This window comes from Lactuca serriola, chromosome 9 (genome assembly GCF_051521515.1).
Source record: "Lactuca serriola cultivar US96UC23 chromosome 9, Lser_US96UC23_V15, whole genome shotgun sequence".
Taxonomy (NCBI): Eukaryota; Viridiplantae; Streptophyta; class Magnoliopsida; order Asterales; family Asteraceae; genus Lactuca; species Lactuca serriola.
In genome coordinates this window covers 193,623,553-193,650,356 of record NC_136416.1, presented here as the reverse complement: position 1 = coordinate 193,650,356, position 26,804 = coordinate 193,623,553, and the positions used below count along the sequence as shown (strand labels likewise).

At 34.1% G+C, this 26,804-nt stretch overlaps 1 protein-coding gene and 1 long non-coding RNA gene across 3 annotated transcripts; one reads left to right on the top strand and one right to left on the bottom strand.

Annotated features, from left to right (window-relative positions):
- Positions 1–821: 821 nt before the first annotated feature.
- LOC145076709 (uncharacterized) lies at positions 822–2,293 on the bottom strand. The gene is made up of 4 exons (XR_013692766.1): positions 1,692–2,293; positions 1,438–1,531; positions 1,110–1,225; positions 822–1,021 (listed from the first exon to the last, which is right to left on the bottom strand). It is a non-coding gene; the product is annotated as an uncharacterized LOC145076709 (long non-coding RNA).
- A 21,362-nt stretch (positions 2,294–23,655) lies between these two features.
- On the top strand, positions 23,656–26,804 carry LOC145073832 (TATA-box-binding protein-like). 2 transcript variants are annotated; one of them, XM_079020316.1, is made up of 10 exons: positions 23,656–23,893; positions 24,091–24,199; positions 25,021–25,108; positions 25,228–25,299; positions 25,418–25,468; positions 25,575–25,619; positions 25,712–25,804; positions 25,994–26,095; positions 26,173–26,246; positions 26,547–26,804. In XM_079020316.1, coding segments are annotated over exons 2-10 (603 nt in total). In that variant the 5' UTR covers positions 23,656–23,893; positions 24,091–24,122; the 3' UTR covers positions 26,548–26,804. The 2 variants fall into 2 exon arrangements, with proteins under 2 accessions (XP_078876442.1, XP_078876443.1); XM_079020317.1 differs by lacking the exon at positions 23,656–23,893 and adding an exon at positions 24,400–24,457.

The following is a 26,804-nucleotide window of genomic DNA, read 5'->3' as shown; positions in this document are numbered from 1 at the left end:
TTGATGCAGTGGTTCTTTTAATCTATGAGAAATATTATTTTTTATAAATTTTTATCTTTTAATCTAAAATTAGTTATTGCTTTGATACATATAAACTACTTGTTGTGTGAAATGTGTTGTATATTTGTTTGTTGAATACAACTAATTCAATTTTGTAAAAGTTGGAAACGATTACTTAGATAATCAGAGCTAATAAACATGTATTATCAAATATGGATCACAAAAAAATCTGTACAATATTGATTCTTATTTTGAGGTTCCTGAACGGTCAACTTCAACATTTTATTGGTTTTGTTAAAAAAGAGAAAAAACACAAACTGAAACAAGCCATAACCAAAATCAAAGCTTGGCAAAATGAAAATTAATGCTTTGATACCAAAATTAAAACCAAAATAAACTAAAGGGTGAGTGGCCCCACAAGATCTTATTGAGAATATCTACATTTTCAGGATGTAGGATGTAGGTTCATAAAACTTAAATATTGAAATTAAAAATAAAAAAATATATGTCCGACGCTTCAAATTTATGGTTTAGATTTTGAATACATGAAAAATTAAGAACTTGGCTCAATTTAAATTATGAACCATGGATTATCGGCTTAAAGATATCATATATTGTCATTGTATTTTCTCGATGTCTTAAATGTACTTGAGCGAATCATTTATATTAATCGTTGGCTCGGATTAACAAATGCATTCAAAATCACCACCATGGGATGAAAGTTTATAATCAATTAGAATAAAATTGAATTTTTAATAAATCATTTTTTCTCAAAGTATTCATGTTTTTCCTGCACTTTTATTTTATTCCAAAAATACCCCTTCATTTAAAAAACTCTTCCATACTCCAGATTAATCATTACTATTATTTCTAATACTAATATTTTTGGACAAATATGCCCTTGAAAATCAAACTTTTTCACAACAAAACCCAAACTATTCCAATACCCTGCCTCCTAGTTATTCTGTTTCGATGGACATAATCCTCAATACCATTCAGAAAATCATAATTATTCACCACCCTGCAAAGAAACAATGTCATCATCACCTCATTCATAAATAAAATTATTCAAAACTCTTGTTTTATTTCTGTTTTTCATGAAGCTTAACTGGAAGGAATTGATTCAACATCTGTGGGAACAAATAACAGTGACTTTACTGGAAGGAATTGATTCAGAACCCAATATCTATCTTGATGAGACATGTCACCACAAACGACTGATGCCCTGAAATTATGACCAATAAGACATGTCAACACAGGGACCACTTCAACATACTACAACATCACAACATTTACATTATATCATATCACATTTCATTTTTTGTCATGAAAGATTTAAAATATACTGTACCTGTGTTTTGGTATACCTTTTGCCAAACATAAAAGATGTAAACTTATAACCTAAGCGAAAAATTGGAAACATGTAAACTTTACTACCATGACGGGAGACCACAGGTTGTGGAGATGGTGAGTGCCGAGTAAGCCATGATAACCAATAAGTCGTGTCATAAAGGCCCATCATAGACATTGCCTGTAAGGTAAACACTACAGAATTTGAGATATAACTTCATATATGTAAACATAACCGAATATAAAAATGCCAGAGTTGTAGTGACGCTCTCTAAACAGAATAACTCAAACCAAATAATTACTTGAAACAAAGTAAATGTTTGAAAATCAATGATGATTACCTTGGTAGAAGGAATAGGCCTACCAGGATTATTATCCCTAACTCAAAAATCGGGGATTGAGAAAAAAGTTATGCATAGTAAAGACTGAAAAGTATTGAAAAAATCAAGAATCGACTTATAATTACCTTCAAGTTTTTCAATGTGCTTGACAATTCGCGCTTAGCCATTGCTGATAATTTGAAATTAGGATTTCGGTAGAGCCCTCTCAATCCGGCTCCCCGAAATGGATGGGATCAACAGAAAGGCATGAGTAGAAACGCTTGTCAAGTTGATTAGGAAGGAGACGGAAAGAAGAGGGCTTCCATTTCCTGCTGATGGCGATTGAAAGAGAGAAAGAGAGGCGAGAGGGAGATAGAGGGAGAAGTAAACCCATAGGCGCTGACACATCTGTGTCATCTCTTTCAGGTCTCCGAAGAGGAATTTGTAGGAGTTTCCTTTCAGGCCAACTCTTAAAGATTTTTCGATCTTCTTTGGTTTGATGATGGGACGTCTTCGGTGGGGGAGGTCGGCAGCCATGGAGACGGATGAGAATAGGTTTGATGGAGGCTGTTGTGGTTTAGGAGATTAGGGTAGTGTAATACGTATATGATCCGTGTAGTGTTATATGCTTAAGATTATTGTAAATGAGTGTAATATATATTGTACCTCTTCAAGAAAGAGGCAATATGTTTAATAATATAGTAAAGATATATATATATATCTTAATTTTTTTATAAGTTTTTTTTTAATTTATATTTTTTCTAACTTTATTAATGATAAACAATTTAAAAAAAAAATTACAAAACTTAAAAAAAAATGTTCGACGATACAAATATGATATTTTTGACAACTTTATAAATAAAAATTTATTACAATAATAGTCATTGAAGTTTTTTATATAAATATGAAAAAAAAATCATAATATATTCATATATTTTTTTGCCAAATTTTGTAAAATATTATTTAATACAATATCGTCAGTTTGTCGAGAAAATATTTATGGTACGTTTTTAATGGATTTAATTGAAAAATCGAAGTTTATTTCCATCCATTTATGTATCAAATTCTTTGATCACTAATTATAATGTTTAGTTATAATTTTGCAACCAAAGTTGTTGGTTTTTATCAAATATATATGTTAATTAATACCATTTTTATTTTTATTTTTTATACAATAATACATAAAAGTTGATATTGATTCATTAATTATTTATAACAAAGTCATAAAAATATTTAAAAAAATCACTTTGAAGTTTAAAAAAATCAGTTTATTTAGATTTCAGTTTATTTTAATAGCCCGCAGATATTAAAAAAACAAACAGTCTTCTTTCTTCAGACTGCAGACATTTGGTCCACCTCTTCTACTACAAAGGTCTACAGATGTGGTCCGCAGACTGCAGACATTTTGCCTAAAAAAAACAAACAGCACCTAAGATGTTGTTCGTTTTTCCTGAGACAAAATGTCTACAGTATGTAGACCACATCTGTAGACCTCTGCAGTAGAAGCGGTGGACCAAACGTCTGCAGTCTGAAAAAAAAAAAAGACTGTTTGTTTTTTTAACATCTGTGGGCTACTAAAATAAACTGAAATCTAAATAAACTGATTTTTTTAAACTTCAAAGTGATTTTTTTAAATATTTTTATGACTTTGTTATAAATAATTAACGAATCTAGATCAATTTTTATGTATTATTGTATAAAAAATAAAAATAAAACTGGTATGAGTTAACGTATATATTTGATAAAAACCAACAACTTTGGTTGCAAAGTTATAACTAAACATTATAATTAGTGATCAAAGAATTTGATACATAAATGGATGGAAATAAACTTCGATTTTTTCAAGTAAATCCATTAAAAACGTACCATAAATATTTTCTTGAGAAACTGACGATACTGTATTAAATAATGTTTTACAAAATTTGGCAAAAAATATAAAAATATATTATAATTTTTTTCATATTTATATAAACAACTTCAACGAATATTATTGTAATAAATTTTTATTTATAAATTTGTCAAAAATATCATGTTTGTATCGTCGAACGTTTTTTTAAGTTTTGTAATTTTTTTTTCAAATTGTTTATCATTAATAAAATTGGAAAAAATATAAATTAAAAAAAAAACTTTAAAAAATTAAGATATATATGTTTTTTTAGGCTAGAAGATGTTAGAAGACTCTGGTCCACATCTGCGCCAAGAAGAGGGCGCGCAGACATTTTTAGGTCTGCAGTCTTCAAAAAAACAAACAGTCTGCGAATGCTAATGTCTGCGCGTGGTATGCGTGGCGCAGACAGAAGAGACTACGCAGATGTGCAGACAAAAAACAAACACTACCTAAGTTACATATGGGGAAAAAACCAAGTAGTTATGACTTAAGACGAGCGAGTTCTGCGTATTTTAAAGATCGGGACAAAATATAAAAGTTGTTGAAACAAAAAATACTCAACATTGATATGTTTGTCTTCTAGGGTCTCTTAACGATTCAATATATAACAAAAAAATGATTTTTTGTATTCTAAAATAAACTACAAACTCCAAATTACATTCTAAAAAAAATCAAGTGATTTTGACTTGAAACAAATTAGTTATACATTTTAAAAAACCGAACATTATACAACAGTTGCTAAGGAAAAATGTAAAGGTACATTGTAAGAATAAGTCTTGAAATGTGTCTCATAAACGTTATATTGTAGGAGCTAGTAGCCTTTGGTTTCAACTAGGAATAGATTAGGATAATGTTTTCAAAACATTTGAAAGATTTGCATGAATATTTGATAGATTGCGACTCTTTCACTTCCAGTCCAGTTTCGGTATTTTTGGTATTTTAACTAGTTTTTGATGGACCGAACCAATCTTAAAATGGGGATCAAATATTGGCATGCTAAGGAACCCCTAGTCGAACCGTTAGAGTAAATTTGGTCCGGTTTTGGGTTGGTTTCGGTTATCCGGGTACTTCCGCTCACCGTTAGTTGACGGTTCAATTCTTGTGGTAGAAAAATATGTATATTTACGAGTATGATTAAATAGTGTGTGTTTATTATTCTAAAAAAAGATAAGTGGGTCCTACCTACCCCACCTCAACCATAATCCCACCTTTAAACTCTTATGTGTCGTTAATACCAAAATTATATGAGAGAGAGAGAGAGAGCGAGAGCGAGAGAAAGAGAAAGAGAAAGATACGAAGAGAGAGAAATAAGCTAGGTGGGTTCCACCGATGGCGTCGATGATTATTTTGGTGCAAATGAGAGAGAAAGGTCGGTAATGGAGGTGGATGATTGGAGATTGATGATGAAGGGGCAGTCAACGATTGTTTTGGTACATGAGAGAGAGAGAGAGAGATTGATTGGGTTAATGTATATGGATAGGTGATTGATGGTAGATGAGATAACTGGAGTTGTATGCGAGAGAGAAATAGATAGTAAAGAGGGGGCAAGAGATCGGTGACATCGGTTGGTGGGCGAAGTGTTGACATGATGTCAATGGAGCTAGGGACAAAGGAGATACAACAGATCCGCTGGTGGAGATGGTGATCTTTCTTTGAGTTGTCGACATTTACATAAAGGTGCGGTAGGTCGATTTGCGGAGTTGTTTGCTCTTATTTGGGGTTCGGCTAATTTACAAAAAGTGATCCCTAAAATTAATATTTTTTATGTCTTTTGTCTTCTGGAAAAATAAGTCAAAAATACTTTTTATGTTTTTTGTATTCTAAAAACAAACTGTCTTCTTCCTTAAATGTTTTTCCATCCTCAGCCATAAGAGGTCAAAAGACATTTTGCTAAAAAAAACACCACCTAAGTCATATTGTTGGATGGCTGACCAATGTGGTTATTTTGTTGCCAACTCCATTAGCACTTTAAAACAACATGATATTAATTTTTGTAATTATATTATTGCTTTTATAGTTTAGTTATTAGTCTACTTTAATTTATAATTAATTTGGTTTACTTCCTGTTTGATATCCTCCTGAACGGGTCCGGTCAGCACTTTTTGGTTGACTCAGTCCGATTAGCCCGTTTGATACACAAGAAAAAGTCTTCTGACTGACTCAATCATATGAAAAAAATAACGTTGACCGAATAGTTGACGGGTAATGACGTTGGTGCCCTGATAGAAACACGCATCTTCTCAAACAACTTCATTTTCCACACATCGTCTTTAACCTTTTCTATTATCTTCCTCTCGCTGGCACTTTTTCCGCCTTCGACTCAAGCAGAGCCTCATCCGCAAGCAGCACCACCAACCTCCGCCCCATCGCCAACCATTTAGGTAATGTTTTTTTTTGAAGTCATATGTAAAATCTAGTATCTCTTTGTAAAAAATTGATGAAAATTAGAACACTTGATATCTAGTTCTGGTAATTTATGTGTTCTACTCGTCATCATAATCCTTGCCATGATTTTCTTTATTTATGGGTTGCTTCATCTTCTCGTTGGATTCCTTATGAGGACAACTAATAGGGACTTATATGAGTTTGATAATGTGACTGACCTTCAAGACTAGTTACAATAACTATTACACTACCTGTTTTCAGTTACAAATCAATTATTGGTGTGAAAGAACCTTTTAATTGTCTTGTTCACCAATTGTGCTTCTTCTTGAATATGGGGGTAGCAAGATTTCTAGAGAGATTGCTAGTTATGACAAGCCAGATCCTTCATCGATCCAAAGAGTGAATTCTCATTTCAGTAATCCAAAGTTTGAATTTGATAAGGGTGAAATTGAAAAAGAAGATGAGAAAAAGGATGAAGTAGTTACTATTAAGCTTGGGAAGTTCAAGAACGTGGATGGTAGTGGTGAAGGTGAGGATGAGGGTGAAATTGCAATTTCGTTTTTTTGTAGATACATCAACCATGAGTCTGCATTTTAGTTCATAATTCACCTGGGATTATAGCTCATAACTTTTATGTAAAATCAAGGTTGTTCCCATTAGGGTGTTCATCCAGCTCATTACCTTTTGGTTATAAAAGGTGAATCAAGTATCTTGATTTATGTTTTTTGTTTGATTTTTGTAGTTAGATAGGTTCATACTAAAAAATAGATTCTTTTGTAGTTGGATAGCTTATGTTTAGACCTTTAAGATGCAAACATCTTCATCGGGTCTTTGATTTTTGCTGAGGAATTGGCATTGAAAATGAAGGAAGCGGTGGAGAAGGTTAATGATGGAAACGACCTGATGGTTTTGTTATCTAGGTTATTGAAAAGAAATTGGTGAAAAAAACTATAAAAAATGCAATGTATTTTTTTCTTTTTCATACATGCACTACATAGCAATGTATTTTAGTTTGTTGGTTAGTTTTTTTAACCTGCAATGTACTTTTTTTGGTTTTATGACATACCACTAAAAAATAGAATAGGAGAGTAAAATGGTCATTTTCAACAGTCAACACAACTAGTCAGACGCATAATCAAACAACATGATTTCAGTCAGATATAGATTCAGTCAAACTTCGGACCCAGTCAGGCTCTGACTAAGTCAAATCTTACTTAGTCAGAAACTATCAAACAACCCTTTAGTTAATTAGTTTACTTAACTTATAATTTGTGTTTTGCAACTATTAGTTTATAACTACTATGATTTGGTGGAGAGACAACAAAACAAACACAGATTATGTATAAGGCCTATCATATTTGAAAAAAAAAATTGGAAGAAAAAATGGAAAAAGATCTACTTCATACACTAACACAGATATTAAATAAGACTTAAATTTTGATTCTCAAGAGCTACATGCAAGTACATCTCCAACATCACTCCCGTTAAATAATACTCACCCCTGACTAAGAATACAAATATTACAAAAACACCTATAATTTTTGGAATTTTCGCTTTTGGTATGACACTTTGGTGTTACGAACCTATGTCTACTATGAACATATGTCTAAGCTGTAACACCCCAAAATTTTTAAACTTTTTTCAAAGCTATGGTTATAAAATCTTTTCGGGAATAAACACACATTTAATAAAAACTCACTCCCAAAAAAACATTAGGTGTTACCATTAAGCATTAATAAAACCATGGCAAGCAAATAATAATTATACCAATACAATTAATAAGTAGCTTAACAAGTTCCACTCCATTCTTTATTTCTTAACTTCTAACTTCCATCTATCATCTTTTCTTCTTAAGTGCAACTTAGGATACATGGCATTAATAAAAGATATGTAAGACAACATATCTCACTTACATGGGTTTTAGACCACAAAACATTTTCAATCATTTTCAAGGAAAACTCCTTTCATACATACCATATAAACATTTTCAATCGTTTACTTGTAAAATCATTTCATACATAACATATCATAAGTATAATTTCTTATTTTATCATTTCATTACATTATTTCCATTTTCATTTCAAATTTCTTATATCATCATTTCATTACATTCTTTTCCATTTTCGATTTCCAAAACCAAGGTGGAAAGAGCAAACCAATCCACCAAGGCATCATGCTTTCAGAACGTCTACTTCGCGAAAAGGAGGTATCACCGTTTTAGATTCCTCAAGACCTCTTATTAGTAATCATGGTTTGGATAGTTTTCATTTCATATTTTCTTTCTTTTAGCTTTCATATTTCTCGTGATTTATATCGTATCGTCATTTATCATAACATAGTGTAACATTCCAAAACCGAGACCCAAATTTTTTTGCTTAATTATATTACTTATTAAAATAGTTCACGGAAAACATCATTGTCATCATTTCAAACATCAAGTCCCAAATCAAAAGTCTCAGTCATCAAATAGTGAAATATCAGAGTATAATCCACAGTTCTCAAAGCGGAAATCATATGTGTGCGATGCGCTGCTACCCTGTCGGCTCCTTCCCCTTAGCTGAAGAGGTACCTAAGACCAAAACTAAAAACTGTAAGCATGAAGCTTAGTGAGTTCCCCCATCATACCACACACCATACAATCATACATACTATCGGGCAATTATGGGGTGCCCGACCTACCCATGTCAAGCCATTCTGGGGTGCTGACCTACCCATGTCAGGCCATTATGGGGTTCCTGCCTACCCGGGTCACGGGGACTATTTCACCCCCTACTACTATCACATAATAACATATCATAAGCAAGCTGTTAAACATATCTGGGGTGTCCTACCTACCATTCGTTCCTAACGACCGAATCGGGGGACAATTCCCCTCCTATACCTCTATCACATAGAACATATCATACTGTCACATAACTCATCAAGTAATAGTAGACCAGAAAATTATCACAAAGACAATCATCTCAATTGTAATCAACTACTAGTGGGTCGGTCTTGGTGCCTTAGACCCACTTCTACTGAAGGGTAACTCACCTCAATGTCGTGTGGTGTCTACACTGTCCTCGATGTGAAAATCAACTCTCCCCGAATCCTCAATCCCTACACGACAACTTTTCTAAGTTATCAAGTCATACTCATAACTCTTACAAGAGTCACTCAAATCCAAGTCAAAGTCAAAGTCAAATCCTTGTTCAAAGCCAACTTTTGGTCAAAGTCAACATCTGGTTGACTCGACTCGCCGAGTTGGCCCACCAACTCGTCGAGTCCCCATATCCACAAAATGCCATAATTTTGTCCCTACTCGTCAAGTCTAGCAAGAGCTCGACGAGTTCGCCTTCAACAACACATCGGACTATCTTCAACCGACTCGCCGAGTTCTTCCTTGAACTCGCCAAGTTCATCTTCATCCATAAGAAGGTGTTCAGTCTATGACTCGCCGAGTTCCCCTTGAACTCGCCGAGTCCGTCTTCATGTGGTTGGGATATTTCCTTGAACTCGCCGATTCTGTTCATCCACTCGCCGAGTCCTATGATTTCCAGGTCCCTAGCGAACCTAAACAACTGGGGAACCTTCGATCTTAACATCTGGTCCATAAACAAAAAGGATTTGGTGGAAAATACACCCCGACTCGCCGAGTCCCATGAACGACTCGTCAAGTCCCTATTTTTCCAAAACTATATAGTCGATTATAATGGGTCTTAACGCATCAAAACCATAGATCTAGCCTCTTAGGGTCCATTTTATACGTAAAGTTACAAACTTGATGTACATGCATGGGGCCTTTGGCTTAAAAAGCCATAAAAGGAGGTCTACAAGATGCATGGGGTGTTTATGGCAACAAAATTGGCACCTTTATGCCATAAAGTCCCCAATAGCCCCAGATCCAAAGTGCAACTCTAAGCACACCCACAAAATCCGATTTTTTCTTCTCTTTACTCATAAAAAGGGGTAGAAATAGCCCCAAATCAACATGTAAGAGATAGATGGTCAAGGTTCCAACTTTTTACCTTGAATGATCTGAGAATGATGTAAAACTTCTGGATCTCCTTGCTTCTACATGAACTTCCAAGCTTCCTTCTTCTTCTCCAACTTCAAACACACACAAAAAGCACCAAAAGGCTCAAGAACATTCAATAAGGGTTTAGGGTTTCAATCTAGGGTTTCTCTGAGTTGGGAGGGTGATGGAGGCTGGTTTGGGATGATATAAAGTGTTTAAATAGGGTGCAAACCCCAAACATTAGGGTTTTGTCCAGACAGCTCCTACTCGCCGAGTCGGTCTCCCGTCTTGTCGAGTAGATCATTAAAACCCCTGCATAATGTCGAGTCTACTCGACGAGTTGGGCCTCCAACTCGCCAAGTCCCACAGTAAATTACAAAATCACTTGAATTTAAATACGTACCAGGAACTAGATGTTACACATAGGTTACTAAAAGATACACTTTGAAATAACACATGTCACATATCAAAACATTTGTTCTTCTAAAGCATTCTTTGCTTTTAAAACGTTCTTGCTTTCAAGTCATTCTTTTCAAAAGTATTTTTTTAATTGCTGAAAAAGAATAAACATAAATCTTTTAAAAAGTATTTAACATGTTCATTTCAAAACATTTATTAAATTATTGGTGTTTCATTATCATAAGATCATTTTGCCATGTACCCCCATAGTCGGAAAATGCCAACATGTACTCACCTTAATCACATGAAAGTTAGCTAGTCCTCTTCTAGTTCCTTTCCTTACAGCGCACTCATCAAACACAAATGATGCAATATGGACATAAGTTATTAAAATGAAAAAAATACCTCTCATAGGTTCTATTACTAAATTTTATTTCTTTAAACCACTCATCATGTAAAAATATAAATGTAGACAAAAACCTTGGGGAAATCTGAGTCTATATGCAAAAGTTATGAAGAAAATACTAAAGTTCAAATTTTAGATTGAGATAGGCATTCTGACCCCTACATGCGGGTGATCCATCTATATTTATAACACAATAAATTGTATTAAATATATTGAATTGATGTGTGATTACCCAAGAATGGCACTACTTTAATGGAATGTTGAACATTATGTGCAGATAATTATATAATCTAAAAGTGGGTGGAATCTGCAAGGAAAACAAGCAAAAGGAAGCTAATAAGCATGAGGACAATTTGTGCAAAGTTATGAAGAAAAATGTTGTTGGGAAAATTGATCACTCTTCAATTTTTTTGGTCATATCTAAAGCTTTGGAGCTTCGATTTACCTGACACAAGAAGTATCAGAAACTAGAGACAAATTCCCACAAATTTCATGTTTTGTGTGTTTTGCTGATTCTGTTGTTTTCATCACCAAAATGTGACCGAAAGGCGAGGGGCGTGGATTAGGTGTTTATGACTCACTGAAGGACGCCAAGGTCAAAACAGTCAACATCTCAACATATTTCGGAGCAGGAAAATGAGGATGTAACATCCGGATCCCCAGGTATAATATTTTATTCTTGTATTTTTGGAAGTTGTGAGGAGACTCGGCGAGTTGGTGTTTAAACTCGCCGAGTATGGTCGCGGATTCGTATCTGGGTTCATAGTCGGACTCGGAGAGTCCATGTTGTTTAATGAAACCCTGATTTCCTATGTTTGGGACCTATTTAAAGGCCCTTAAGGCCGTCATTTGCGGCTACCAAACCCCATAGAGAAACCCTAAGAGATCTAGAGCGTTTGCGAGGGAGGAGAGGCCATTCTTGATCCTTTTGTTGGTGGATTTGCAAGAAGGAAGTGACCAAGGCAAGAGGAGGGTGAAGGAGGTGTGATTTTGGTGACTTCTAAGTTCATAGAGCTCATATTGAGGTATTTGTTCGGACCTTCTTCAGTTTTGGTGTTGAATCTTAGTGTTAGGGTTTTCTAACCTCTTTAGAGGATGGATAAGTGGAGCATTTGGTCCCTTCTTTAGTCTATGCCTTGGATCTGGACCCAAAGAGGTCCATAGACCTTAACCCTTGGAGCTTTATGAGTCATTTTGGGAGCCATGAGCTTGGGATGTCATTTTTGGGGCTAAATCACCATGTTAGACCATTTAGATGTTATATGAGTGTCAAGGTTTGAACTTTACGTGATTTTAAGGAACATATCTGACCTCAGGAGGACTATGGAGTTTGTGCATGGAATGAACTCGCCGAGTCCGAAGATCAGACTCGGCGAGTAGGATGAGGGTTTCCCGTAAATCACTCAGTGAGTAGACTTGCCGAGTTGGGGAATTAACTCGGTGAGTCGGGGAGAGTTAGGGGGACTAGAGTTCAAGGCGGAACTCGCTGAGTTGTTCTTGAGACTCAACGAGTTGAGTCGGGGTGGCCCCGCGATTCATGCCAAGTGTGACTCGTCGAGTAAGGGGAAGGACTCGACGTGCCAAGAGAGGGACTAAGAGAGTCAGTGGACACGTGTAGACTCGCCGAGTCGCCCAAGTGCACTCGACGAGTCGGGTCAAAGTTTGACCGTTGACTTTTGTTGACTTTTAGGGTTTGGTCAACAGTGAGGCCTCTAAGCCAAGAGAGGGGTAAAATGGTCTTTTACCCTTCTGAGGGTGTTAATATATGTTTGAGCATAGTTGTATTTATGAGAGTATTTACTTTATGTGATTAGGCGGAGGCTAGATCACATTTCTACCGAGTCAGAGACTTACCGAGACACCCGAGGTGAGTCTTCTCACTATACGTTACCTAGAGTGGTATTATGTGTTGACCAGAGGGTCTTATGTGTTATGTATGAGATTATGTGCTATGTGGTATACGTATGTTGTATGATGTTATAGACTGGACCGAAGGGTCCAACGAGCTATGACCGGACCAGAGGGTCCAATGAGCTACGGGACTGGAGAGTCTCGCCGAGACATATCGACCAGAGGGTCGTATTATAGCCCCGAGTGGCGTATGTTTTGTATGCGGTATTTTGGGGAACTCACAAAGCATTTATGCTTACAGTTGCTGTGTTTGTGTTTCAGGTACTAGCTAGGGCCGTGGGAAGGCGCCGGCATGACTCGTACACACTGGAGAGAGAGAGAGAGAGAGAGAGTTGATTTTATGAGGATATGTTATGTTTCAAAAACTAAGTACTGGAAATATTTGAAAATGTTTTTATATGAATTTGGTTGATGAAAAATGAAAATTTTGTTTTGGAATTTACGTTGTTACAGAGGAAGACCTAGTTGACGTCTTAGGAGGCATCTATGACATCATCAAGGACATCGGGGGTTATTGAGACATCTCGTTTTGGGACGACGTGTTACTTAAGGTGCTCAGATTTGTGAAGGACGTCATACATGGCGTCTAAGACGTCCCCTAAGACGCCGAACGTCTTAGGCCATTTTTAGAGCAATTCAAGGACGATAGAGAGAGAATGCAAAGATGTACGAAGGACGCCTATGTGTTATACACAACGTCTAAGACGTCCCCAAGCACGTCAAACGTCCCACATCGCTCGATTTTCATAAATTTTGCCACAAATGTAAATAGGGACCCATGCACTCGTTTTTAGGGTTCCCACTTCTGAAAATCAGAGTTCTTACCTATGTTTTTGAGGGTTCTAACCCTTATAATCATTTCAAAACACAATTACATTCCATTTTAATCCTGATTCAAGGCGAGATCTTATTCAATTCATCATCAAAAAACGTTTGAAGATCATTTAACCGGTGAATCTCGTCAATTTGATCAATTTTTAGAAATGATTACTTCTTCCCTAAGGTTTATTTGTTTCATCCTTTGATAATCATTATGCTTTAACTGTTGGATGATTTTAAGTTTGTTTATGAATTCTACTATGCATTTTATTCATTTCATCCAAGTTACCGTTTTTATGACCTCGATGGAAGGCTAAACCATTAGGTTACTTTTGGGGATGTTTAGGACTTTTGGATGAACACACATGATTATTACTTGGTTCTAGTTAATTTCAACTGTTATTTTGTGTTTCATATGATAATATTTTGGTAATAACAATTGGAATTGGGTTGTATGAATTTGCCTGGTTTCATAACTAAAATAGTGCATTTTCAATTCACCAATTGTTCAACGTTCAATAGTTTAGGAACAAAGACAATTAGTTGAATCCAACAATATTAAGCATGCAATATCACAAGTTGGAATAACATATATGTTAATCTTTTGGTGATAATGATTGGAATTGGGTTGTATGAATTTGTTTGATTTCATAACTAATATAGTGCATTGTCAATTCACCAATTGTTCCAAGTTCAATAGTTTAGGAACAAAGACAATTGGTTGAATCCACATGTGTTATTCCAACTTGTGATATTGAATGCTTAATATTGTAATAGGTAGTTGCAAGACATTCTATTACCAATTCACTAATTGTTCCTAATCTAAATAGATTTAGGGAGTAAGACAACCAGTTGAATAACATATGATGTACCTGTTGGATTAGGTGTCTAAGCGCTTAACTATAATTGGTATGTACTTGACCCGAGAGTAGCATGGTCCATTTGGGTTGCATATCACAAAGACAATTTGATAGGATGGACTTTTGAGAAGTGGTTATTTATGATGTGTTAATATATTATAAGTTCTAATATATTAATATGAAATCATATGATTTAATTAGTATTGATCAAGAATTAATTTGGAATTAATTTTGTGATCAAAAGAGACTAATTAAATATATGGGGATTGATTTGCTAAATCAATAATTCTTATAGTGTGAGCCAATTTTTATTTAGGATGGGCTAAACCAATATGGTAGTCCATGGATAGTCCATGGAGGTTTAACCCATGGATCCTAGGTAATATGAAAGGTCATGGGCATTAGGGTTTACATGGATGTAACCCTAATCTTGCCACACTATATAAGAAGCCCCTTAGCATCCAAAATCGTGCACTAGATGTTCTAAGAGTTCATGAGCCGATTTGAGTGTAAGAATATTCTCTCAAAAGTCATCCTTTGTCCAAAGGTGTGTTGTGATTCCATTTGAGGTGCAACACTTGGGGCACTAAGTACTTAAAGGCCAAAACTACAAGCTACAACAAAGAGGTAACTATATAACTCAATTCCATGTTGTTTATATCAGTTGTATGCTAGTTGTAGGCTTAATTCTTTGGAAACAATATTGCATGTATAATTAGAGAAAACATAGATCCAAAACATTTAGGGTTGTATGTGCACCATAGGATGTTGTAGTATACCAAAACCCAACAGTGGTATCAAAGTCTAGGGTTGTTTTCCATTATACTTGATGTTTTATTGGTTTTCAAAGTGAAAAAATCTAATTTTCTGTCTTCTACCTAGTGAACTCTTCAAGTCCACTGGGTGAATCGTCGAGTCCCCTCATAAAATGGCCAACTCAACGAGTCCAGTTCATGTTTTGGCCAGAAATTGGATTTGGATCATTACCCCCAAACTATTTTTTGAACCATGAAATGTGTTCTTTCATAAGGTAATTATCATGCTTGTCCAATTAAAAGATAATTGTCATAGTTTCAAGATTTTTAATAGTTTATTTGATAGACTAGTTTCTTGTAAATAGTCGATGTGAATTATCTTGACTTATGAGTTTAATCTAGATCATAGAAAAATTAATTGATTATTGTGTTAATTGAAATATTTGATCTAAATGCCTTTTATGAATTCCATAACTTGTCCTCGAGTTATGGAAAAATGAAAAGTTTTTCATAAATGTTTTTTTATGAACTCCATAACTTGTCCTCAAGTTATGGAATTTCAAGAGTCTCATTTTAAAAGTCATCTTAAATGGTTTTAAGGTCTTCCATAACTTGTCCTCAAGTTATGGAACTTGAAAAGTTTTTTCATAAAACCTCATTAAACTCATAAGTTAGAGAAATGAAAAGTTTTGACAAGTTTCAAAACTTGCCCTCAAGTTTTGGAATTTGTAAAGTCTCACTTTTGAATACTTTAGTTCCAAACCCTAGAGTTTTAAAAGTTAAAATTCTACCATTATACCATTATAATATTATAGGTTTAATATTTATATATATATATATATATATATATATATATATATATATATATGTATAAGACAATTCAGTCTTACCGTTAGTAGGCCTCATTTACGAAGCTGGTATATAAGGGGGGTATAAGGTTACTGCCTATAAAATGGCAGTTTAATGGGTGTCCACTCTCACCCACCACTTCCTTGACTGGTGGAGGGTCATTAGCCAAACGGGTAGGATAGGACATTAATTCTCATTATAAGTATAATGATAATTATAAAGTAACTAAACTTTTATTAAATTCTCAATCTTAGTTACTTTAGGAAAAATGTGAAAATGGTGCTATTCCATGAAATTGCACTTTGCACCTTGTTAAGTCGTTAGTGGAGCGTGTGTGGTTAATCGGCACACTAATCTGGGACTGACAATGCGTGTCAAAGGGTAGCTTGATGTTAATCATAGATCAATGGAGTGTGTGTGGTTAACCGGCACATTGATTAGGTGGTTGTAACATTGGGTGTACCAAGCTAATTTGCATGGTTATTCACACCTTGTTTGTGATCCTCGACACCCCAATCACAAACTTGAAGGGCACAATTGAGATTTAAACATGTCATTGAAAAGTTCACTGAATCTCAAGGGATCTAGGAATTTTAATCCATTTAAAACCTAATGGTCAATTTCGTTTTTCATGGTGGAAATTGGTAAATCGTCATTTACCTACCTTCAAATATTTTGCAATTGGATTACGGCATCCCTCTTCCAAATTGTAAAATATTGTGTTGGGTCCTAGCCTTAATATTTCATTTGGGCGTTATATTAAGGACTTATATCAACTAACTTGAATTTCTCCCATTGTAGATGTATAGTTCGGACAACTATGGTCTTCCCAAATATTTTGGAACAAGCTTTCCACATGAAGATGATGTTCCACAATGTCATGCTTCACTTCCTCCATCTCCTCCAATTATTCTCCCTAACCCACAAGTTCGAAGACTTGAAAATTTCAAGATCATTCAAGCCCTATTGGATAACAAACACAAGGATGGAAAGTTTGTGTGTGCACATGTATTGGATATGAAGTTACACATTGACAGGCTGAGAATGTTGGGTATCGTGTTCCCAAGGAAGTTGGCTATTAAATGGGTTCTTCAGTCACTTCTCGAGTCATATAGTGAGTTTGTTAAGGACTAATATGTTACAGATCACGACATGACCCTCATTGATCTTACTTATTTGCTGATTGTTGCTAAATCAGCAATGATTTGGCGCAATGGTCAAGCAAATTTGAATGGAAGATCTACCTCTCAAGCTGACATAGGCAATGACATGGATATCCCAAAAATGATTCCTTCTCCTAAAGGAAAGGAATTGGCCATGATCAAAAGTTTTGATCATAAGGGAAAGGTCAAATCTGAGATTGTTCCATATGCCATTCCCAATGAGTGTGTTTGTTTCTATTACCAAGGAAAGAGACATTGGAATCGAAGCTGCCCTAACTACCTGAGAAGTGAGAACTTTAGTCATGTTGTATGGTTCTGCTTCAGGTAAGTCCACTATCTAACTCTATTAAGTTCCTAATTGTTGATTCTTAATACATGATGTGACAAGGTTGCATTTTGATGTTTTGTAGGATCATGCAAAAGGAAGGAAGCTTAAAGGAAGAGTATGTTGAATCTGGTCGTGAAGATGGATTTCAATCGCATGGTTCGATGATCAAATTTTTGAGCTGCTGCTTAAAGAATTATGATAGATTGCTTAGAAATATGTAGTAACTTAGTTTTCATTTGTAATTGCATTGTAAGGAAAAGTTTTCCGCGTTTTATAAATGAATAAAATTTTGTTTTATTTTATTATATCTCATTGCAATGACATTTGTGAAAAATTGTTGCTTATATGTTTCTATTGATAGCAATATTGGAAAAATGGATTTGATTCTTTCGTTTGTGGTAGTGTCGAGAATTTACCAAATAAGGAAAGATTCTCATCACCCAAGTTTCAATTGGATAGAAACTTGGAATCATGAACTTGTATTGTGTGATGAATGAGAATTTTTGTCTTCGGGAAATTACGACTAATTCCTTGTTCACATGTATATGTGATTCAGGTAAAGGACCAGGGGATCAGGTACACTTGGTTGTGTACCGGTCGAGGTCCACCACAAAGATCGATAAGACTATTCGTCATGATTTACTAAAGTTTAGTAAATATGGTTATGCTTACAAGTTTAAGTATAATTATGAACATCGGAAAAGTTTCAATGTATGACAGAACGAATGAGAAGAATCAAATTAGGCAGAAATATAAAAGTTTCTCCAATCTGAAAAGATGAGAGAGTACTTTAGTATCGTGTTTTATGATCATCTTAATTATTATGAAAACCATATCAAAATTGATCCTCTGAGGTCATCTTAGTGCATTTCTATGGCTAAGAATAGGAATCATGAATTGTTGGAATGGTTAAATAAAAAAGGTGAATCATACTTCGTTCCAAATCGAGTCTTAGAGTCATACTTCAAGATTGAGCATTGAGTGACATAATCTTAAGAAAAGGTTTATAACACTTATCAAATGTAGAGTAAAATATTTTCTACTCTTGTAAATATGAAATTGGTAAGTTGTGATGTTTTGGATAAAACAAAGACCAACTAAGGCCAATTGTGTGAAGTGTTAGTTTGGATTAGAATCCACACTAACTCTTGAATATTTTTTGTCAAGTAATGTTCCTTGACAAAGTGAATCTTATATGTCAAGAGGTCAGTGAGAGTCTTAAAGATCTTGAAAGGTTCAATAACTAATCAAAGGTAAACCTATTGTTAAACACTAGCACACTACTTGCGGTTTGTAACCTATCGTGTTGACATATTCTTGTTTCTGTGCACATTCCAGATAAGTTGACTATGCATGTGAGTTCTATGAGTTCTCAGTTGTTTGCATAACAACCTAGGAAGCAATGGTAGGACCTTGTGCTGCCAGGTGGTAAGAAATTAAGATTGAAAAAGTTCAGTCCAAATGAGTTTGGGTTTGTCACTAACTTTGTCTTGTGATTATGGTTATGACAAATTCACATGGATAGGAACACATACACCATAAAATCTAAGTGTCATAAGGTTTCTCTCAAATTCATGAAAATGATTGTGAGGAAACGCTTTCACTAAGTAGATTTTAAATAGTTAGCAATTATGTTATTTGCATTCTTAAATTCGATTATGATTATGGCATCCCTCTTCATAGTTCGAATTGTGAGAAATAGAAAAAGGTCTAAACATTTCAGACTTATGGTTGTAAGTTCTAAAATTGTTTAGACACACATGTGAACTATCTAAGGAAAGGTGTAAGATTTTGAAAAGCCTAGATAAAGTCTTATCGAAGCATCTCATATAAGAAATCTGAACTTTGGTAATGAAAGTCAATAAGTATTGATTTCTAGAAGTCCAGCCGATCTTTGAATACATGTCAAAGCTAGTGGGAGCACAAGTGTTATGCTAATAAGATAATAATTATTATGCTAGTGGGAGCATAATTATTATGGAAAGTGTTACGAGTTAGTAATGTTAATTATAGAAAGACAAAAGGTTTCAAATCGCAAAGTTGCAGGGTTTGAAAAGTTGTTTTGCAATAAATAAGGGAGGGGAATTCATACTTTGTTTCAATTCTAAAAGCTTAGATTGAGGTTTTAATCAAATTTAGTCAATGACATATATGAATGTCGTGTTGAAAGGATTCGACATAAGGAAATTCTATATGGAAATGTTAATTGCGTTCTAAAATTTGATTATGATTACGATATCCCTCTTCATAATTCTAATTGTGAGAACATGGCAAATAGAAATATTATAGCAAAAGACAAATCAAGTATCATGTCTTTATGTTAGACATTATGAATCGTGTCCCATATGCTTCGGGTATAGGATCGATTGCATATGCTATAATATTCTCGTGTTCTAATTTTCCAAATGCCTAGGGCATTAAGAGGGAAAAAGGAATAGAACTGAATATTGTTGTGTGTAATTTGATGAGTAAATACAAGCAAGAATTTGGGTCAAAGTTTATTCGTTCCTTTTACCCCATGTGGATAAAAGCGATATCTGTGGGCCCCTCGATGATTCAGTGATGACACCCCTAAGTGCTTGGCCAAGCCTAGACTGATTTGATTTGTTCAATTAGTTGGTTGTCATAAATCGGAAACCCAGAAACAACAGATGGACAGAGAGAATGATTATAATCCATGTCTCATGTCCATATGATATCTAGAATGGATGAATATATGATCCCTTATCTAATGGACGCGTCATTGACTATGTAAGAGTTCGACAACGACTTTTAAGAGCTACGATTGCTAGTCGGGTTGTGGAGTCATACTTGCAATAATAGTTATTAGACTTATCCAAGTGGGAAAATGTTGGATTAGGTGTCTAAGCCCATAACTATAATTGGTATGTACTTGACCCGAGAGTAGCAAGGTCCATTTGGGTTGCATATCACCAGGACAATTTAATAGGATGGACTTTTGAGAAGATGTTATTTATGATTTGTTAATATATTATAAGTTCTAATATATTAACATGAAATCATATGATTTAAATAGTATTGATCAAGAATTAATTTGGAATTAATTTTGTGATCAAAAGAGACTAATTAACTATATGAGGATTGATTTGGTAAATCAATGATTCTTATAGTGTGGGCCAATTGTTATTTAGGATGGGCTAAACCAATGTGGTAGTCCATGGATAGTCTATGGAGGTTTAACCCGTGGATCCTAGGTAATATGAAAGGTCATGGCATTAGGGTTTACATGGATGTAACCCTAATCTTGCCACACTATATAAGAAGCCCCTTAGCATCTAAAATCGTGCACTAGATGTTCTAAGAGTTCATGAGCCGATTTGAGTGTAAGAATATTTTCTCAAAAGTCATCCTTTGTCCAAAGGTGTGTTGTGATTCCATTTGAGGTGCAACACTTAGGACACTAAGTTCTTAAATGCCAAAACTACAAGCTACAACAAAAAGGTAACTCTATAACTAAATTCCATGTTGTTTATATCAATTATATGCTAGTTGTAGGCCTAATGCTTTGTAAACAATATTGCATGTATAATTAGAGAAAACATAGATCCAAAGCATTTAGGGTTGTATATGCACCATAGGATGTTGTAGTATACCAAAACCCAACAGTACCTAACACTACGTTTTACAAGATAATGAACCTAATAGCATTTAAGTAACTGAACTAGGATTTTAGGGAAAAAAAGTGTGTGAATTTGAATTGTCCGACAACTAAACCGGGAGTACCTTACTTTTCTCATTGAGAGTTTCATTTTAATTAATAAATTTCCAAGCTTGTTGGTTTACTCTTTGTTTAAATATTTTTTTTTGTGATAATTGTAAGTATTAGTTATTTTTCATTGATTACTTAACATAAAGTTTAACCATGAACTCCTCGTGGATTCGACCCAACTTACCCTATCTACATAAGTTAGTTGGTGTATTTTTTTATTGAGACAATGACCTCGATCAATGGGTCGCATGCTTGACCACGCGAGTCGCGTCCTTAGGCAGCCCAAACACACCAAAAAAATCACTTTTTGAGGCTGAAACTTGCTTGGATGGTTTTGGTCGTTTAGGTAACCATTTGTAACAAATGTAAAGGTTTCCAAGCACTACTAGTGGACATTTTATCATGTCAAAACATTCAACTTAATTCATTAAGTCCTTAATTAAAATGTTATGTTCATAATGCTTACAAACACTCAAATGAAAGGTTAAAGAGCTCAGATTTCTCAAAAACACTCTCTAAACAATATGACTTATTCCTAAATCATTTAATACATCATCGGGTGTTGTTAAGTACATACAACCATAACCAATCTCATTGTAAGTACCTAATGTAACTATGGAATCCTCATTTCCATTCCATGTTCCTAAATTACCCTTGGGCCAAAACAATTCCTATAGCTAGAACTTCACTAGCATTCCTTCATGTTAATGTTGCAATAACATATCTAGAATGTTAATTTGTTTTCATGAATACGTTGACTTCTTAGATGTCAATAATTATGTATTTATCAATATATTTTCCAAAATGCCCTTATGGCTAAATATTCCATAAATGCAACTAAAAATCATTTAAATCTTTATGCTTTTGCATTCAAATAATTCTAACAGTATCAACTCGTGTTTATGAGTATCATATACTCATCAAATGGTCACAAAAAAAAGGATTTCATTTTTTCATCACAATTTCCCCAAAATCACCTAAAATCTATGTTTATGCAACATTTTACCATTATAGATGTGTTTGAGCATTTCAATTGGGTTTATCGTTGTCAAACATCATACAAGCCATTGAATCCATCATAATTCCACATTCAAACACAAAATCTCTTGATTTGGGATTCTAGGGTTCTTGGTGATCTTTTTACCTAAATCATCAAAACCATCAATGAAATGATTGGTTTAAGACTGGAATCATCAAAACTACTCAAGGAAGGTTATAAAACCAAACTCTAATCATTAATTGAAGCCAAATTCGACATTAGGGTTAAACCCCAATCATAAACTCAAAAATAGAGTTAGAGGAGGAGAAGTTATACTTAGAAAGCCTTTGATTCCTTTGCCTTTTGCTTGGATGATCAAATCTCCACTTGAATCAAACTCTAGAATCCAAAGAGATGAAAAGCATCATTAGAGAGGAATGGTAGAGCTCAATCTTGCTCTATCTCCATAGGATGAGAATAGGTGCATCTTATTTCCCAAAATATACCATTTGGTCCCCTCAGTCTGCTCATGTTGGTCAAAACCCACTTAATCTCAATATTTGTGATTTTAACTTAAGTTCTGACATAAGAAGCCTTTCTTCATCCATTAAATAACTTTTATAGTCCATTCCATTAATCAAGTCAACCCTTTGGTCAACTCACTTTGTCAACTTGGCACTTTTGGCCCTTGGACTTGGAAGTGTTGTTATTTTCACTTTTAACTTTCTAAATTTAATATCAACTAATGATATGATTATCCCATAATGACTTATTTAAATAAATCATCATCTATTTATTTACTTTATTAACTTAATACTATAGTCTTGAATTTAGAATGTTACAAGTTTTACAACTTATTTGATGTTATGAACCTATGTCTAAGTTTTTACAAGTTGGTTATGTTATGAACCTATGACCCTTTCATGTTATGAAATTATGTTTTTACATGTTATTTAATAATATCTTCAAGTTATATAGTATGTCTATTTCTAAATTTTTTAATATTAATGATATGTTTGTGTTTTACAGTTAGATAATGTTATGAACTAAAACTAGAAAAAGAAAAATCGGACTAAAACAAGAAAAAACCAAATCTTACTAAAATAACCATATAGCGATACCAAACCAAAAAAATCAAACCGTATAAAAACAAGTCCATAAAAAGATTGGACCACAAAAGACTACTCCATATAACATATCATTCCAAGACCCGTTGCTAAAGATCAACCCAACATTAATTCGGAAAGGGCTATTGAGGCCCAATATACGATTTCTTCACAAATGAGCCTTCAAAGCCAATGGGCCTGTAGGTCAAACTATATATTATTGATCACAGTAGCTTCCTAACCACGTGTATGTCTTCCATTCGTCCTTCAACGACAATCACATGACAACCCGTCAGTGTATACTTTCTTTTTGGAGTTTACCATTATGCCCCCAAAGCCAAACACATCAAAAGGGTATTTGCGGAATCATATAAATACAACAAACCCCACGCCCCAATATCCTTGCATCACATCTTCACCGGCTTCACATACCTCCCATCTCCCCTCCCTCTTTATTCGCAAAATCTCTCTCCATAGAAAGCTATAAAATCATCTGTTCATATAAAAGATCGGTTTTTTCAAATTTTCACCGCGATTTGTCCAACCCCTTTTGTCAAATCTCACCAATTTTGTCTCATATCTTCGTTTTGATTCAGCTAAAGCTTCAAAAGATTGAAGAAACCCTAATTGGAATTTCGCATTGTAAAGGTCTGATTAGAACCCGTTCTTCAGAATTTTTGCTTTTGGTTACGAGATCCAAGTTCTCTACCCGTATTTAAATGATCTGTACATGGATGATGAGTTGATTATATAGCTCGTGAAACTATTTTTCGAAGTTCCAGAAACCTAACTTTTGAATCGATTTCATAGGAGATATTCTTAGGTTGATTTTGTTTTTGGTTCAGGATCTAAGTAGCGATTTGTGATAAATCGAGTAATGGCGGATCAAGTAATGGAGGGTAGTCAACCAGTTGATCTCACCAAGCATCCATCTGGAATTGTTCCTACTCTTCAGTAAGTCTAGTTATGATTCATCTCTACGTGTATTCTTCATTGTTATAATGATCGGGTAATCCAGTAGGTGTGATTTGTGCAGAATTTTCAACCTTTTTGGTCGTATTGATTTGCTAACACGCACAGTTTGGTGTGTAAATGTGTTGAAAAAAAAAGATGATCAATTGTGGGTGATTTAATGGATGTCGATGTGTATGCAGTTTACTAGTTGAATTGATTCTTTTTCCAAGTGTGGCTACTTATGGAAGTTGAATTAGTGTATGTATATATGTTCTTCAAGTTAAATAAAGTTAAATAGTTAACTCATAAATTGAAATATCTACTAACAATTTGTTTATGATTTAACAGAAGGAATTGCTAACATAATACCCGAAATGCACTTTGATCAATAATTTATATTCTCTCTCTAATTGACCAAGTTCAACGACATATTCAAACAAAATTAAACATACAAACTAAAGAAACAATAAATTTTTGCCATTTCCCCCCTCTTTACATACTTTTTAAAACAGTTCTTCACTTTAGCTTAACTTGCAACTCAGTCCTTGAACTTTGCACTTTCCAGACATACCCCCACAACTTTCATTAATTACAACTTATAAATCCTTCTAACAAGAGTAGACTTTTACCAGTTAATTATAACTTCAAAAATTAATAACATTCAAGATTTAAATTGATAAATAGTTAAATACTAAATAGCTAATACAACATTTGGAACTAACCACTGCATTTCTTTCCATGCATACAATAATCAAAATGACAAAAATCTCCTTCTTGAGCAATCATATAAGCTAATCAGAAGGTCATATCTGTAAATTCAGGAACATTGTTTCTACAGTCAATCTGGATTGCAAACTAGATCTTAAAGCTATTGCACTACAAGCTCGTAATGCTGAATATAACCCCAAGGTACTCTTGTAATCATTCAGTTATGGTTTTTATAATTTTTATTCAAGTGAATTTACAGATTCTTGATCATAGAAAATGTTAATTTCGAATCACATTTTTTTTTTGTTAATGTTGTTAAGCGTTTTGCTGCTGTGATCATGAGGATAAGAGAACCAAAAACAACAGCCCTAATTTTTGCTTCTGGAAAGATGGTAACTTTTGCATTTTTGAACTTTTTTGGGTTCAAAACATTATGTAGAATCAGATTTACTTATTTATTTTTATGAAGAACATAAAAATAATATAATGTTTTAATGGTGATTGTGTCAGGTTTGTACAGGAGCCAAGAGTGAACAACAATCAAAACTTGCAGCAAGGAAGGTATTGTTAATTTATGTAGGGATAAAGTCATAAAATAGCAATGTACTTTTTTTTTTTTTTTTTTTTTTTTTTTCTAAATCTATGATGGATATGTTATTTTCTTTAGTATGCTCGGATTATTCAAAAACTCGGGTTCCCGGCAAAATTCAAGGTATTATTTTTAATTTTGTTATTATTTGTATATTCGGTCTATTTATCTGTGTCTTTTTTTGATATAATTAACTTCTTTATTTTGCTTTTTAGGACTTTAAGATACAAAATATTGTGGGGTCATGTGATGTCAAATTTCCAATTAGACTTGAAGGTCTTGCATACTCTCATGGTGCCTTTTCAAGTGTAAGTTTATAAAAAAAAATACCAAAAATAACACTTTTTGTCCCCTACAAAGACTTGCTCTTGAATCTTGATATTTTGTCTGCGCAAAAGACATAAATGCCCTTTTCATCCTCATCATTGAAAATAGCCCTAGAAAGCTTTATGTTGTTTTTAACAATTTATTTATTTATTTTTTGTTTTCTCATACAGTATGAACCAGAATTATTCCCAGGATTAATTTACAGGATGAAACAACCCAAAATTGTTCTGCTTATTTTTGTTTCTGGGAAAATTGTTCTAACAGGAGCTAAGGTATTTTGATGGTTAATTTCTTTAGGTTATTTATAAAAAAAATATGTTTTTATAGCCTGTTTGTTATGCAATTTCAGGTTAGAGATGAGACTTATACTGCATTCGAGAATATATATCCAGTTTTAACTGAATTCAGGAAGAATCAGCAGTGGTATGATATATATGATATAACTTATTATTTTGACATTTACGTATTTACCCCTGAAGGGTCTCTCACATTTTCGAGATTCAAATACAAAATTAGTAGCAAAATTACAAGAATACCCGAATATGAGATTATGGAAAAAACCGATTTACGTATACAAAAAACTTAGCTGTTATTGAGCTGTTGGGAGGGGCATCTATGTCATTTTGCATTTTGAAATATGTCAAGAAAGAGAATGGTCAATTGACATTGACTTTGACTTTTAGGTTATTAGTTAAGTAACAATGATTTTATGTTGTGGTGCAGATTTATATGTGGGATATATGGTTCGATGGTATGAAGTTATGGGTGAGCTCAAGTTGACTTCTGGGAGTTTTGACCTTGACTTTGACTTTGACTTATGAAAGAAAATGTATTGTAAATATATGGTGGAAATGAAAAATGGGCGTATTTGTCAGCTTAGTCTCAATTTATTGCTGTTATTCTAAGTTGTAATGATTTTGATTTCAAGTTTTTATATCCAAAACAGGGCTCTTATATATTGATCTTCTGAGTTTGATTAAA